The sequence below is a fragment of the Hylaeus anthracinus genome, unplaced genomic scaffold (genome assembly GCF_026225885.1).
Source record: "Hylaeus anthracinus isolate JK02 unplaced genomic scaffold, UHH_iyHylAnth1.0_haploid 5, whole genome shotgun sequence".
Taxonomy (NCBI): domain Eukaryota; kingdom Metazoa; phylum Arthropoda; class Insecta; order Hymenoptera; family Colletidae; genus Hylaeus; species Hylaeus anthracinus.
Window position 1 is genome coordinate 12424922 of NW_026535322.1, and position 17647 is coordinate 12442568.

The 17647-nt window shown below is 37.6% G+C and overlaps 1 protein-coding gene and 1 long non-coding RNA gene across 3 annotated transcripts in view; one reads left to right on the forward strand and one right to left on the reverse strand.

Moving 5' to 3' along the window:
* Positions 1-19: 19 nt before the first annotated feature.
* LOC128896056 (uncharacterized) overlaps positions 20-17647 on the forward strand; it is a 24137-nt gene continuing 6509 nt past the window's right edge. Inside the window, exons 1-6 of one of the 2 annotated variants that reach the window (XM_054159200.1) lie at positions 20-1720; positions 1796-2750; positions 15924-16164; positions 16394-16548; positions 17053-17264; positions 17434-17578. In XM_054159200.1, the coding sequence (XP_054015175.1) occupies positions 16068-16164; positions 16394-16548; positions 17053-17264; positions 17434-17578 (609 nt within the window). In that variant the 5' untranslated portion in view covers positions 20-1720; positions 1796-2750; positions 15924-16067. Of the gene's footprint in view, positions 2751-15923; positions 16165-16393; positions 16549-17052; positions 17265-17433; positions 17579-17647 lie in introns of both variants that reach the window. The other variant, XM_054159199.1, reaches the window with a different exon arrangement.
* On the reverse strand, positions 3443-6118 carry LOC128896058 (uncharacterized). The gene is made up of 3 exons (XR_008461915.1): positions 5820-6118; positions 5313-5452; positions 3443-4999 (listed from the first exon to the last, which is right to left on the reverse strand). It is a non-coding gene; the product is annotated as an uncharacterized LOC128896058 (long non-coding RNA).

A 17647-nucleotide genomic window follows, 5' to 3' on the forward strand; every position in this document is an offset into this window, starting at 1 on the left:
CTTTCTTACGCATCTACTGATACAATTATTTATCTTATTCAGGGGAAAGTCAATAATGGAATCGCCGACGACTAAAGCTAAATATAAGTAATTGTTTCTTTAAAAGTACTTTACAGATAAGAGAAACGATAGCAGGTTTGTAACGTTCGCACCAGCGATTCTATTACCCAAATTAGGGAACTATTTCCAGATAATGGAACGCTATATATTTTGACGATGATTCTTCCATGTTTCAGACAAAGTAAAGAAAAGAAAGTCGCGGACCCGTCTCATAGATTAAACTCCTGCAACCAATTGCCATTAATGGCAATCCATCCATTCCAAATCCGCTACACGATGTGCTTATCCTGCCTTAATAACGGCATAATGATGTGTGTCAAGGATTTGCGGCGCCTGTCGTGATGAAAAGTTGTAGAAACGCGTCTGCTTCGGATGGCTAGACGAAACGATACTCTTATTCTTGCGGTTTCGCGATTTATTAAAACTGTTGCGACGTCTAATTAATTCCTCTTTAATTCTCCACTCAGGAAGCTAAACAGCTCTATGGTTGCAGCACAGCATGAGGTTTTTCCTTCTTTATTTTATTTAGTATCCATTAAGATTAAATAAGTATAATAATAATAATTAAAGACGACTAAATTTTATTTGTTTGATATATCCTTTTTTATATTTTATGTTACTCCCTTTACTAATATGCTGTTTTGTGTTTCCCGTTACTTTAATTAACACTAAAGTTACCACAGCTGGTCAAATGACTTTGTGTGGTTTCTTATATAAAATATATAAATTATATACAATTGTTTCATATATTATTCGACTTGATAACAAGTGAAATATTTTTGCAATCAATTGAAAAAGATGTATTTAAGACATGTTATTTAACCGATCGAGGTAGAAATAGGTACCGATATCGATAGGTTTAGTGTTAGTTAATTGACTTCGAACGAAACAATTTTAATGCAGCTTCAAAGTCTGGCAAACGATAATTGTTTAAAATTATTTCCTCAATCTGCTTTCGAAAGCGAGGTGATTGTTATGTAATAAAACTATAAATCGTTAAATTAGTTTGTTCTGATGTCTATGAAAACCTAAAGATTATACATGACTCATCCAGGATATTCTCGTGAAAGAAATCACCTTCTGATAAATAAGTTTTATATCGGTATAGTGACAGCTGCATTAATTCATAAGGCTCGAAGTGTTTGCATCTTCAAAAATAACCGAGACATTCAGGTATTTTACTACTTTTTGCTACCTTGGTATACAAGCGAACGGACATGTGTTGTTCTTCGGGAACGATGTTACAATCATTCGGGTCCAGGTAACTACTATAATGACTATCGTCAAGGTAGCGATCAACGGAATTTTATTACGGTTCGAACGAGGAGTTAAGAAAGCAAAAACAAGTTATACGTTTCGTTGGTTCATCTTCGGAGACTTTCAGAAATTAAATGTGAAAATCTTCCGTTCGAGATACAGTAGATAGTTGGTAGGAGGGCAACGATTATCGTTAAGACTAACAAAGCACGAACCAGAAGAACTGTAAATTACAGCGTACATAAAAGAAAGTGGTCGACGCAAGCATTTGAATCTCGTCTGTATTCTCGTCGGTAAGAATGCTAGTTATTGCTGTTTTTTAACAGGACAATTACAAAGTGTGTAACAGAAGCGCAATGTGTTTATCATGAAAATTTCGAATGGTTTTAGTGAAATACAATCAGTAAGTAAGCGGTTGTACTCCTGTTCTGCTTTTATATTAACGATTTCGTTTCAAGGACAATATTTTTATTTACAGCGTGAACATACTGACTTTATTCACTAAATAACGCAAGAGAAAATGCAAACATAAACTGTATCGAGCTGAATTGCAAGAAGTGAAAAAATCGCTAAGGTTTATACAAAGCAGGTAAACATTGCATACACGATTTCAAATTGTTTCAACGCGATACATTTTTAGTAAGTACCTATATCTATACTTATAAATAAGTTCCAAAGACAGTATTTTTATTTACCACACGAAAATACTGTTTTTATTTCCTAAATAACGCCACAAAAAAAAAAGATAAAAATGTAAACGCAACCTGCATCGAGCTGAACAGGAAAAAGATCGCGAAAAAATCGCCGATTTCCAAATCAGGTAAAGATTGGTGTTGCGATCGAGTCGAACTTGTGTCGTAAGAAAGGGCGTTGATCGGACAGGTGCACGAACGCATCCTCTGGCGAATCGGGAAACGCGTTCCCGAGGAATTTCACAGAAAACACACGAACCGGTTCGCTTATCCGGAGCACGCTCGGTATCAATGAAGACAGAAATCGGCGGTGGCTTCGCGGTCACGCTCTTAGAGCCGATTGGCGTATTAGAATACGTGTATTTTCGTGTCGGTGTTGGTGCCACGATCGGGCCTTCCAGTACCGCGCTTGACAGCGCGCAGAACGGACCCATCGCTCGTTGTTCTGGGGTCTGTAACGTCGCCCACACCATCAGAAACTCTTCATTAGATTTTTTAATCGAAAAACGGTTCGCGCACATTGCGAACGATCGTCTCTATTCGCGATTACATCGAATTTTTGTTACGGCTGGTTCGAATTCGTCCAACTGCGCGTAGGACTGAAACATTCGGTGAAAAAAGTCGGTGATCGGCAAATTTTCAAAACGGAAAGTAGGCCCTCCTTGTGTGGCTGACCGAGAATTCGTCAGGAAAGGAAGCGCGTCGTCGTGGCTCTTCCTGGTCATTGGACGCTGGACAAACGTAAGTCGTCTTTTCGTGGATTTAGATTGATTAATCGATCGCGAATCGAGCCAACGTATGGTGGTCGATTGTGTGACGCGCTGGGTAGATCGAACGGCGAGACTTTTATCTGGTCTTTGGTATTCGGGGAATATTAAACTCTGTACAAATTTTTGGATTCCCTTAACGAGCGATGAATAAACTGTTGTTTAGTTCTATTCTAATTAGTTGAAAATTGTATGCACATAGACCAGAATTTTGCTTATCGCGAAGCAAACCATCGTAAGGTCGAGTCGTCTGATCGCATTGCACGAAATATTTGAAATGATTGTATCGATCGTCATGGAATCTTGGAACTTTCTAAATTCGTGGGTATTCGTAGTCCTCCCATGCAATGATAAAACATCTTCGAACTTTACCCTTTAGTTATCATCGGTAAATATGAAATGTGTTCTAAACACTCAAAAATGAGAAGAAATTGAATATTTTTAACGTTTTCAATTACTTATGAAATGTCACAAGTGTTCCAAGATCTATGTTTCTGAAGTTTTTATGCAATTAATTCGAAAACGTTAGCAATCGTCCAAAACTGGGTTCCCATGACAACGTTGGACATAATTTTATTGTAACAATAGATGACGCTTTAAAACACATACATATAGCAATATATCGTCGACATTTATTCGATTGAACAGCTGCACAGATCATTTTTTTATTGCGAAATACATTTTCATTTTAGAATTCAAAGTCTAATTTTCATTTAACAAACGACGAATAAACGAGTTAGATATAATTTAAACCAAGTAATTTGAACAAAATGTTACAAGAATAATAAAAATGATAAACGGGCAATATCGACAAAAGGCATCGGCATATTGGCCTCAAACGTCATCGCTCGGCGGCATGAAAGTCATGAATTATAAATCGATTATTAGCGAATAATGATAAACAGTCGGTATAAATTAGTTTTACAAGTTTACATAGTACGCGCGTACTTGCGTCGAACGTAAGACGATTCTGTGCTTTCAAACGAGAAGTAATTAATAGCGAAGCGAAGGCACGGCGTTCTCCCTTCGAATTTTCTATTTGGAACGAAAACTATCGCGAAAGGTACGAAAATGGTACCGCTCGATGACGTACGATATTGTCTACGCTCGTCCGTGCCGAATTAGACAGTGACGCGTGTCTGAGGGTACTAATAATGTAATTTGTGAGTTCCTTTCAATGCTCTCGACGGACTTGGCTGTTGCGCCGGTGGCAATAGGCAAGAATTTTTAATAAAGCCGCGCATCTGACCGAGATCAGGCTCGACGACATCGAGCAAAGCGTAAAAGCTCGTCCTTCGCTCCGATTCGTGAACGATACTTTTCATTAAAAAGCACGTTTGTTGACATGTAAACGTTGGGTAAGAACATCTTGGTTTCGACTCTTTCTACTATTACGATGATCAACGATTCGATTCTAGATTAGTTGATTAACACGTTGGCTGTCGAACTAAAAACTCGTGAAAATTTCTCCAAGTTTAAAATTTCCCATCGAGACTGCTGCATATTAGATAATTCAACGTTTGTTGTAGTAGTATTTAATTGTTTAACTTATTTAATTCACAAATCCTCTCCAAATTTATTTTCATTATCCTTAATTTTGGAATTAATTTCTTTAGTTCCTTAATGAAATGTCCTGTCATCTATTTCTGGAGACCAACGTGTTAAACTTCATTTCGATGTCGTAGGATGCAACCAAGAAATTCTTCGTATCCTTCAACGAGTCATGTGGATTGTCTGTGATTATTAGACTGGGGATGCTTATGTATTCATGGCTAGTGAAATTGTCAGAAAATACATGGAAAATTGTGCATGAATGGAAAAACATAAAATTACATTGTTTAGAAGATATTTAACAGAGAAGAAATTTAACAGAGACGGAAAATAAATCATGTGTTAAACTGTGTAGAAGATAAGACATACTTTACTAAATTTATAGAAACATCTGCAGTCTAATAATTAAGAGGATCATATGCAACAATCGAAACATTGTAGATTATTTTAACAAAGTTGCTCTGTGATTCTATAATAAGTAATATTACATTTCATTGTCGATGATTAATTAATTACTTTAAATACTATCAGTATCGGTTTACGGAAGCTTCTTTGGGGGAGGGGGGCGTCTCGTAAAGTAATTAAAAATGACACACTTGGCGATCCAGCTGTCATTGCCGCTTTACTCGAAGAATAGGAACTGACAAGAAGATCCGAGTTAATGCCAATATCCTGCAAAGAAAAGGGAAAGAGAATTTTAGACGTTGCGTGAAGAATTATCATATTAAGATGTCAAGTTTCACAACGACGTTTCGAAGTATCTAAATAACGCTAGGGTGCTTGGTTTGCGCCAAGGTTCTCTTCAGACCTTGACCCAGCCACGACCCGTCTGAAAGCGAAATAGCCTCGGACGCTTAGCTTCGAAACATCCTTAAAGACATGTTGACGAAGAAACGGGAGTTGGACGTATTATGTCCTTGCTTGATGACTTATTACGTCCGTATCATCAATTTTATCGAATTATAACATATTAAGTGGTACTAACGTTTTACAGTATACATTTCCAGCAACGACTTTTCAAAATTTTATTGACAAATTTTCGAAAACGTCGACGTTATGGTGGTTTCAGTGCGTCAGGGTTTCCAAAAAAAAAGACATTTCCGGTACCAAAGATGTCTGTGTTATCTAAAATAGAAAAAATATTCCGTTAAAGAAGATGCATAAAACTATCCCTATTCTCAGCCCTTTGAGTGGTATGTAACTCCTTGACACTAAATCAATAAATAATCAATGCATATTTGTTATATTATAGACACAGGTATATATTTGTAATCAGAAACAGGAGCAATTCAATTTATAGAGGCATTGTTAGCAATTGAGTAGTTTTTAAAGAAAATTTACGATACATACATCGAATTGATCCTTAACATTAAATCAATAAATAGTCAATGGATACTTATTATAGGCACAGGTATATATTTATAATCAGAAGCAGGAGCAAATCAATCAGTTAACGACTAACAAGTAATTTAAAAAAAAAAGTTTAAGATACATGTATCGAATTGACCAGCTTGGTTTGGTGTTCATGGACCACTTGCATCAGACTCAAATGAATCGTTATCCACCAACTATACCAGCGATCCAATCGCAGATTTCAAGGAATGGTTGACGAACGACTCTGAAAATGTTGCCTGATAAACAGTGCCAATCAATCGTATCGCACGAGATTTCTTTAATCCCCGATTCACTCTCCTGAATCGTGATCCCCTAATTGTTTTCAGCAGTGTATCGTCCGTGCCATTGGTCAATGACGCAGATCGTACGAATTGCCAGCGGAGCATCGTACACACGTATACCCGGTGACGCGTATCGTGGACTACTAACAACGTAATTTGTGAGTTCCTTTGAACGGACTCCGGAGGGACTCTTGACGGAGTCGCATAGGAGTCGTAGAATAGTCGACGGCCTCAATGCACTTGACCCGGTTCGACGACGTCGTCGTCGTCGGGGTGCAACCAGTGAAAGCGAAATGGAAATCGAACACGAGTTGATATTTTTTATCTCCTCCCTTCCATATCGTGGAGAGATAGGAACAACATTCAAACCGATTCAAACAGAACCAATCTCGATATTTCGAATGTCCTTACGCATATTAATATTCATTTTCAGTTGTATCCTTGCATTTGGAATAATAATATTCACGAATGTATCCTTACGTTTATTGCAAGTAAGAATATTTATGAATCTGTAGTAGTATCTTATTTGAACTTATCGGATACGAAATGGACTTTGTTACAATTTCTTTCTGTGTGTTATAATATTCTTGCAATTTAGAATAATAATATTCACGAATGTATCCTTACATTTATTGTAAGTAAGAATATTTATGAATCTATAGTAGTATGTTATTTGAACTTATCAGCTATGAAATGGACTTCTCTTTGTGTCTATTCTTATACATTCTAACTCTACATACACCAAGCAATAAACTTAAAACTAAAATTCAAGACTAAAGTACCTATCACACGATACACTATCGCATACAAACTACAACCTAAATCATCTTTGGTCTCGTTTTTGGTAACTAAATCAAACGAAAAAATCCGACAAAAATAGGTAATTTACAAGTGACAGTACAAAACACGAGCAATCCTTCGACAATTACAATAAAAATCACTCTCAGCAAAGTCTGAAGCGTTGGTTTAAAAAATGTCTAACTTGGAATGCAATGACCCTACCACGTCGCTCGTAGATTTCACCTAAGCGCGATGTGTAATATTTGAGCACGATATTTCTTTCGCTCGGGAGAAACTCGTAAATCTGCATGGGATTTGGTAACGGCTGTCGCCGTGTTTACGTAACGAGGGATTTTACACTTATTGTTGGAAATCTGTGTCGCGAAGATTAGCAGACCGATAAGACCATGGCGTTAGAAAGTAATCACGAAACGAGACAAATAAAAATACATCGGGAGAGGGACGAGTTTGACGCGATGTAAATATTGAGTGAATCACCGAGTGAGGTGGCCTGATAATGGCAGAGAACGCTATCTGTATGCAAATTTTAAAGGTCTAGATCCTTTCATTGGCTCCGTTCAACAATTTTTGTTGAAAGCTACAATAATGAATCTATTTCGTATACCACGTTGACTGCCAGATAAATATGCTTGAAACTTGCTGCTAGGATTTAACATAATTCAGGGAATTTATTATTGGAGGTTACATAATCAAACATGTATCGTGGTATTTATTTCTGTATCGAAGTTCATGAATTTCATTTAAGTACATTTCTTTTGAAATTGAAAAACTCGATTTAAATTTAAATACTATTCCCAGCAAATAAAATCACAACGACTCCGAATTATTCAATGGACTAAAATACAGCAGCGTGAAAGTAAAGCTACTGAATGGTCACGGTGCACCGCATCGGCAACATCGATGTAATCCAATCAAACAACGTTCGTGAAAAGAAAAAAAAAATTAACTCGTTCGAGTTACGGGAAACCGATAATCGATACCCCCGGCCGCCTATTATGATACACGTGTTGCTCGAATGCCTTTTTGATTCACTTACATCATTCCGTTTTCGCGCGATAATAAGATAATATCGTAATGAGGCTGTTAAGACAGGTTCGCGTTAAATTGCTTCAAATTTGCGGGTACGACGACCCAACTCCTCCGTTTACCTTGTATTTGTTTGAACGATTCGTGACGAGCAAAGATCTTCCTTTACGATCGTTTCCTTCGAGTTTACCATTTCCGTCTTCGATTTGAAAGTAAACAAATACTAATATTGAATTTAGATTCACAACTTTCATACTAGATTTTTCTATACTTTGAAAAATAATCGAAGATAAGTTATCGATCAAATCAGATCTTCTATTTGTGTATACACGAGAAAATATATAATTTCTCATCAAAGAGAATAAATCGAGTCTGAGAAAGAATTTTCGCGAATGTAGGAACCTAAATTGGAAAAGATTCGGTATCGGTCAGGTTTAGAACAATGTTTGTTCTCGATACGAATGTTTAAAATAACTTTTATACTTTCAATATTTCCTGTCTAGGACAGAATAGAGTAATTCGTCTAGACGATTGATAAAGACGGGCACGGAAGTGTTCTTAGCGACTCAGGACACGTTTTCTATTCAAGGCTCGGATCATTACGTATGGGGGGGATCGCAAGACAAGTACATACGGAATTCTCGTACTGATTTGGACTCCTTGACACGGTCAAGACACGCGAAGGTTAGAAAGAAAACGTTCGAATACATTCTAACGAAAGACGCGGAAACTGTCCAACAGAAATCGAAACTACCGTATATACAATTTAAAACACTTCAACCACAACTATAAGTACGAAGCAACAATGTTTTTCGTTCTATGTTAAGACTATCGAATCAAGCCTTTGCACAAATCGATTAACTTCAATTATTGAAAAATCTTAAATTTAAGTGTCAAAGCTCTTGGCACAGTTATAACCTTTTATATTTCATCGCATTTCTTAACTTTTTCTTTCATGGAGTTAATCGAGTTAATCGATCTGAGCAATGAACAGCTGAAATCATAGCAAGCTCTAAGCTGTAGATCTAGAATTAGAATCTTTCTTCCTCATTGTGAAGATGAAGTCGAAGCAATGCTGGTTTATTCCATGATTATCAACAAATTCTTCTTTTTTTCTCCAGAACCTAATCTAAATTATATCAATTCTTCCTGACGGAAAATTCCTGTAGATAAACGTTCAGCGTATAATTACACGTTCTCGGGCGCGACGAATCCGACAGCCGCGCGCGGTCGATCGCGCAAAAACCGCATCGTTTCAGCGTTTTTTCCACCGTTAGGAATTTTCTACGTTCTGAAAAAATCTTTCAGGAAGAGGATACTTAGCACTCAGCTCGTCCACAAAGTCCGACGATGCACGAGTTATGCAATTACATTTGTAATGGGCGAACATTCAGCCCCGACAACGCCGGCAATTCGCGGTAATTACTGTGGCGTATCTCGTAATCGTTGCGGGTCGCGTCGTCTACGAAGACTTTGCTTCTGATAGGAGAAATAGACCAGGCCCCGGTAGATTTAAAAAAACAATGCAACCGTTGGAAGCAATATTCTCTCGCGATGGTCGCTTTTTAAGTATAAATTTATCGTATTTTATTTCACAAAAACGATTTCAAAGAGGTTACATCTTCTCAGGTTTAGTCAGTGTGTCTCTGAATCTATGTAAGATGACAAAAGAGATATTATATTTATATATTATCTAATCAGGGAGAAAAATGGGAACTCATCTTTTCGTTGAAGAATAATTTGTCGTCTACTTCTTTGCTTCTAATAGAAAGAATAGATTAGGCCCAGCAGATCTAAAAAACAAGAATGCAATAACTAGAAGCAATTTTCTATTGCAGTAGTAGGTTCTAAGATTTTTGTCTACTTTCTGATTGTATTACCATCGAGTCGATCACGTAAGTCTTTAAAGTCAGACTTAGGAATGGGAAGCGAATTCACGACTTTACCAAAAAGTATACCTGCTTTAAGCCTTTGTTCGAAAAATATTGAACCAAGCAGTTCTGGACGACCTTCGACGAGATTCGACGCCTCATTATTACAACGAATAAGAAATGGCAAAATTAACGTCGCGTCACCCATACATTGGCGATAGTGCTTTTCACTGAAGAACTAAAAAAATTAATTCCGAAAGTGTCAATGAAAATGAATTGGAATGAAATACTTGAACTTCGATAAAGTCACAAAAGTAAATATCACAATTTAATATTCCATTAGCCTGCAAACAAAGTTTAACCTCGGTAGAAATTTTCAAGAGTATTAGTCTGGCAGTCAACGTGCCAACTCGCAAGTTATAGGTTTTCCCTTTCCTTCCCCGGATTAGAAACAAAAATATCGTTAAATGTGCACCGTTCCACGCGTTCAAGTAACCGTCAGTTGGTGTCTCCGGAAACGGACGCTGCGCCACAGATAAATATCCTCGGGACCTTCAATTCGTTATGTCACTGTTCCAGCATGAAAGGAAAAATGCAAGAATTTATGGGGAGTACTCGTATCGCGGTAAACATCTCGATTCGTGTCTTTCAAAAAGAGTTCTATCGACGCGCGAGTCGTAATCGCTCTATTGATTGCAGTAATCCACGAAGGAGGGGAATCATGGACAGTTTCCTTTCCCAAAAGCCTAGAATTTGCTCTCGTGTGCATGGTTGTTGCATAATCGCGCGCAGAATGCACGTCGAGAGAACCTTGTTGACATGGATGCTATTAAAAAAATAAAATAAAAAGTCAGTAGAAAAGATTTAAGGATTTCCAACAAAGACAAATTCTATAATTTGTAAAAATCCAATAAATAGTGAAAATTAAAGATTGATGTAATTTACTTGGACTTTGTGGAAGAGAACCGAACGAGGTTTCCAAGAGCTTCGAGTAACAGCTGTACATGTTGACAGGATAAGAAGATCAATGATAAGACGGTTACAGGCTTGCAGTCAGGCGCAAGGTAGTCATTTTCAGCGGCTATTATGATGGTAAGCATCAACGCAGGTTGTTGGCGATACATAACTCGGTTACAGAGTGAAATAGAACGTACGTTCACTGTATGAGAAGATTCTACATAAACATCAATTCTTAGTTTACAGATTTCCTATTTTGATTTAATAGATACTGTATAGATTATACATCTACTTACTGTAGACGGTTGAAAGCTTCTTAGAAATTCATATTCCTAATGAACAATCTCTACATGTGTAGAATGTCGCGCAGAATAATGGAACAGTCATAAATCAACCGTGGAAGATTAACATATCTTAGTGGCTACTTGTAAGTCTTGTAACTATTCAATAAATTACGTTTTGCGCGAGTTAACGAAGAAAACGAGCGTAAAGTTTGCGAGTGAAGGGGCGAAGAAAGCAGAATGTGCCGCGGCTCTATCATTAGCGGGGCTTCTAACGTTGCACGTTACGCAAAATAGCTATCAGTATTTTCAACTTCTTACATTTATCCTCCAAGAGCATGGAGTAATATCCTTGCATTTGCGTTCCTCAAATATCTTCCGTAATTACGAAGTAATAAAAGCAAATGTCATGAATTTTCACAATTGTTAACTGAACGATAATAAAACACTCTGATTATTTTTTAGACTAATTTGATTTCTTTAATTAACTGTGAACAGAGGGTGAACAGAGTGACAAGAACGATCAAAATTCTGCCTGAAATAATAATTATCGTTTCACCGATAGTTATACATTCCATGGAAATTGTAAAAGTATATAAAATTCACGGAAAATAAAGAACAATGTTTGTATCAAACAACAAGCAATAATAGTAATTAAATAAATCGATACTCCTCGTACACTTTCCGTGCAACTTTCAACAAATTAATCATTTCACGGAAGTGAGTGAAACAGCATTCCTTCGCTTCGAAGTCCAAGGTTTGAAAAAATCTAATTGTAAGGAAAGGAGGAATTTCCTTCCACCAAGGATATCTGTATAAATAATAATCGATCCCTGAGGTTATCGACAGACGCTGGTGTCGAACGGTGTTACAAGTCGAGAACTCTCTCGCAACAACGTGCAATTCGACTTCGAGACGAGGGCATTGCTATTCATCTTCTGGTGAAATGGAGTTGCAAACGTTCGCCGCGAATCTCCTTGAAATACCGAAAGTATAATACCGTCGAGACTGGAGGCGCGTCGCTTGATGAATTAGCGCCGTAATTTTCTTCCTATTGCTACATTACGACGATGCAACGACTTTCGCAGTCGTTTACTTTGTAAGTCCTTGCGCGGAGGAGTCGCTCCAATTGCGCGGCGCATAATAATTAATACTGTACCAATCTGATAAATGAATGTAATAGGAAACCGTATTGTAAGACGTATCAGTATTTCTCGGAACACCTGTGTTAAAGAACTGTAATTATAGCTGCAATTACAGCTCAATCGAAGATTCAACTATCGGAACGCTAACTAATGGAACGTTCAATTGTCTGACCAGTATCGTCTGGTAAAGATAACGGAACACCTATTGCTTGATATACAATTGTATTTCGAATTAGAACGAGGATCTACCCTGTCAACTTCGTATCTCTTCGTAGGTCTCATAGCTTGGCCGTGTGAAGTTCGCGCTCCAATATTGAAAAATTCAAATTTTTCTTTTTAATTTAAAAATGACAAGTATGCATTAGAATCGTTTTTTATTAATACTTGTATAACGATGAGAGCATTGAATGTTATTACAACAATAGGTAACAAAGTTTTAAAGAGTTAACAGTATAGAAGTAATAAACATGGAGAATCATTATGTAAGATTATTAGTTGAATCGTTTCACCTAACAACACTCTGCACAGCTAATGGCAAAGCAGATCACGTTTAGATACCATCTATCACACTCTTAGCCGCGTAAGTATTCTTATACAATGGTTTAGAATTTCTGTCGCATGACGCGTAAATAATAGTAGAGTATACACTCTTCACAGAGTTATCCAAATGTTTCCTAATGTGTTTCATTTACGAGTGATTTTCTTTTACTTTAAACAATTTTCTATACGCTATAAAAAGTTATCGCAGCAATTAAACTTCGCGTACATATTGTAATTTGTTTTACATAAATCATTCGAGCCACGTAAATGCTACTTTTGTATTCAAAGGAAAAAATTCTTGGTCTGAGGAATGAGTAAGCTCTTAAGCTTCTGGCCAGCAAAACTCTTGAGGAATGTTTCTGTTGTTCGGCGAACAGCGTGAATCCAGCTTAAAGTTTTGAAACGCGACACGTTGTTGTTGACAACGCCGTTTAACTTGCACACGATCGAGCAGCAACGCGTACTATAATATTAAATAAAACAGTGGTCTTGTTTGTAAAACAGCGCGCGAAGCGATTTCCAGGGCTCCGATTACGGGCTGCTTCTTGAACTTCGTACGCATGGCTCCGTTATCGGAAACTTCGGAAACAAACGGCAATCCGATAAAGAAAACACTAATTACGAACTCGGCATTTCAGAATGGCATTCGATCACCTTTTACGGTGAAAATCATAATACACTAAACCTGTGCTCGGTGTTTTGTAAAATTACAATTGAATTACTCGATATCCGGAGGTCTGATTTAATTAAATTACAATATTACTGTACTGTTCAAAGAATAGCTAAATTTTAGATTACACAAAGCTTACCATAAATTCCATTTGTATATATTAGGATCCTGAGATGTAAAGGATACATATTTTGAAAAGAACGAGTGTGGAAAACACGCGAATGTCATGGCAAATTGTGCGAGGCGAACAAACGATAACCGCGAGGTTCAACAATTTATGAATGACATTACGACAATAGGAAAGAAGTGCAACGTTCGAGCCGCCGTCTAGTATCTCTCGTGTAAGTGCATTACGCAATCCTGTCGTAGTTAATTATTATCATATAACTTCGCCGTTTCCGTCACACAACTCAGGCCTGAATTATTCATTTTCCCGTGACACACCACGCGAACTCTCGATATCTAGTCGATTTCTTTGCGTGATTCGATTAATCTGATAAACGGAAATTCCGTTTCGCGATGCTGTTGCTGCTTTATTGACGATAGCAACAATTGCATGCAACACTGTCGGAAAATGAATTAAAGATGAGGGAAGGTCCGAGGAACAGAAGACCATGATTCGAAGGTTAGACAATAGATAACGATAGAACAACAAACGGCCGACGAGCGTGGTACGAACAAACGTTCCTCTTTCCCTTCATCGATCGAAACATCGCTCGACAAACTCTCATTAAGCTCGAAACATTGTTCGTGTGTTACCTTCGCTTCTAATTTATTGCCCTTGATTAAACGACAGTTACTCATGAGCATACGTGTTTTACGATCGACTTATCACCAAGTAGTATCTAAGTACTACAGGGGAAAAAATGTATTGTTTGTTATAAATATGCTAAGTTGAAAGTCAAATGAATTGATAGAAAGAAATAAAACGGGTATGATTTTATTGTACTGCAAAATTTGTCAAGATATTTTTCAAAGAACCCTAAGAATTTGAAAATATGTGGAGATATTTTTAAAAGCTCCTTACGAATTTTAAAATTTCTCGAGATATTTTTAAAATCTTCCTACGAATTTAAAAATATGTCGAGATATTTTCCAAAGCTTCCTACGGAATTTTTGCTACGAAGCTTCTTTTGCAATTTTAATTTATGATCGTGTAACAGGTCAGCACTTTAGTGTGCAACGAATTATATCTTACAGACCATTTGCACAGATTATGTGTATTTACTGACAGATTGATTCTTCGGAGCGGAAGCTGACGTGCAACAGCATTACACACACGACGCGCGGCCCATGTAAAACCGTTATGTAAAAGTCACGACATTTGTATTGACATGCCGTCTACTGCTGCGGCTGCTGTTCCGGAAGTCAATGATAGTATTTAAAACATTTGGTGTTTCGTTTGCCAACGCTGCACAAATCGAGAAATGGGAGGACTACTTTTACAGTGGAGATGTAGAATAATGTAGTCTTGAAAAAGAATGTCCTACTGGTCAGAATTTTTAAAGGAAAGAGACAAATTTTAAATATTCTTTAAAAACTATCGAAGCGTTTACTAAATAAAAATGTTAATTCAAGTATGTGTCTATCGTTGAATGTTTCTCTCTTCCCTAAGAGTGAATAGATATTTCATTCTGTAATATGAAAAAGAACCCAAAGAAGACGAGATACCGCTGGCCTCCTTCTTGACCACTCGATAACTAACTGTCTCCTGGGAAAATAGAAAACGTGCGAATTCGTGGAGACACCTAACGAGGCGTGTAATGAGACAGATATCTAGTTTTATTCGAATATTTGCACCCACTTGATAACGAGGTAAAGGCTCGCTCCGTACCGGATGTACGGTATTCGGAGGCCGTACTTGGAAGAATGAGTTGACGCGTACACGTTGACACGAGCCCAGTGCAAAGTTGGTGGCGTGTAAGCAACGGTATTGCCTCGAAAAGTGTCACAATTGCTTCGTCCAAGTCCGACCTGGCTCGTGTCGAAACTCGTTTCGAGATGAAGTTGCGAAATTAACGCTGAAAATCGAAATCGACACGAATGTCAATTTTTTAGAGTTCCTATTCTATCCATCCCAGGACAGATACGCACAATTATAAATTAATTAACGGAGTAGAATTCCAGAAGTCTATATTAATATTAATCACTTCGTTCATTAATTATTTGCATTTCGTTCCTAAAGTATCACGAAACGTTGCTAGACAAACTTCCATGTGGCTCGACTTCCATTGTTCTCTATTTTAATATAGATTAACGTCGCATTAACACCTAGGTAATTAGCGACGGGAATGTTGAAAGTTTACTTAGATTATTTTATCAACAATTGTCGTTTCTTCGATGAATTCAAGCAGGTCGTGAATCTTATCCTTTGTAATGTAGTCATTTATTGGAGTTTCTATGTATTTTATATATTATCGATGTGTCACCTTTGCTTCTAAATTGTTGCCTTTAAATAAACGACAGTTTTTAATGGGCACACATCTTTTGCAATCGACTTATCCCCAAGTAACATCTAAATACTTATCGATCCAATAATTCTTCAACTTTTCGTTCATTCTCTGTAGACCCTTCTTACCAATTTCGATCTTCCGATTATGGCCAGTTTTCGACTTTCTTTTTTCAACAGGAAGAAGAACCATGCATCGGTGACGCAACGGCATACGAAATATGTTTGCTGCTGGGTGCCATTCTTAATATTTAACTGCGAGTTTTCACTGTTACTACTTACGAAACTCTTGGCAACGACTGAAAAGTTCTCAACGGCGCCGAGATGATGCTGATCAAGAGTTTCTTCCGGAGGATCATCAAGGACTTTCGGCACAAAGAGCTCCTACCCCTTAAAATGATATTTTTCGTTCAGGCATCGAGTAAGCACTTACTACACACCATGTACAAACAGTTAAAAGGAATAATTTATTCTACTTCGCTTAGATCATGACTATTTATTATGTTGAATTAACATAAGCAAATAATTTCAAAACAATTCTTTCCCTACTCATAGAATTTCTTACTCTTTTTAAATACTCTGTACATCTTTTATTTTGCTTCGCGCTTTGTCTCAAACGCGACAGTAACATTGATCAACGACTTTTTCAGCACTCTATGTACTTTATCCATACTTGACGATTCACATGAGGGAGCTTGGCATAAACGTGGAGGAAACTGCTATAATGAGCGCTATAACGCCGGTGATCGCGATGGTGATGCCACCCTTGGCAGGAATGTTCGCCGACCGCGTGGGAAACTTTAAAGTAATATTCCACTGAACAATTGTTTTTTCAACTGACTCTAACAAAGTGTGGAACTCTTCGTTGGTGTCTTCACTCTATACCATGTTTAACCCGTTCACTGCCAACGAGATGTCTCGTAGTTCAAATTGATTGCAATTACTCAAGGGATAAGTTTATAGCCTTTAGAGCCACGAATTATCGCAAAAGAAGATCGTAAATTTCCTTTTTAAAACAACAAATTTAATATCACATTTTATTATCAAAATAATAACCTAGATTACACATCTGTATCAAATCTTGGCGTCCAAGGTGTAAAACGTTTTAAATTTGCCTGGCAGTGAGCGGGTTAAGAGGATAAGAATCCATCGACGATCTGGACACCATAATTCATCGAATTGAATCGACCAATAACCAATTAAAATTGAAATAAAAGATCCTTATCCTCTCCTTTCGCGATGCTAACAGCTTGTATCCGTCGTGTAAACGAAGATAAACGAAACCCTAACGTCGTTGCTTCCCATTCAGATTTTACTATCCCTGTTTTCGTCCTTTGGCGGAGTCGCGGCGCTTTTATTGCTGCTCGTGCCGATTGGCAGGATAACCGTGGAATTTCCGGACAGAGTCGTTATGGATCTCGGATGCACAGGGAATAACGAGCTGCTCTACACGATGAGCCAGAGTCATCCATGCGAGACCAAGTTGCAAAGCGAAATCTCCACGAGGCTTGAGAGTTGCGGGTAGGTAAGGGTTTGTGTCGCGACCGATTCAACTTTCATTTAATTATGAGAAGTTGTTCATTACTCATTCGATTTCGTTAATTTTTGCTCCACAATGATTCATTTATCGATTAACAACATATGAGATCGAATTATAGCGAGGGTAAGTTCCAGAATTGTTTACTTGCAGTTACACCTGTCGTCTGGACGTTCACAATGACACGGGCATGGAGTCCATCTTGTCGTCGAAGATATACTCTATCAGACGGTACAATTTGGATACTGGCGCAAATTCGTCATTCAAGTTTGCGATTGCTCAAAACGACATGCCGGTGGTACGATCAAGATTCAAATTTAATTGTTCCATTTAATAAACTGCTGTACGTTGGTCCTGTGAAATTTTG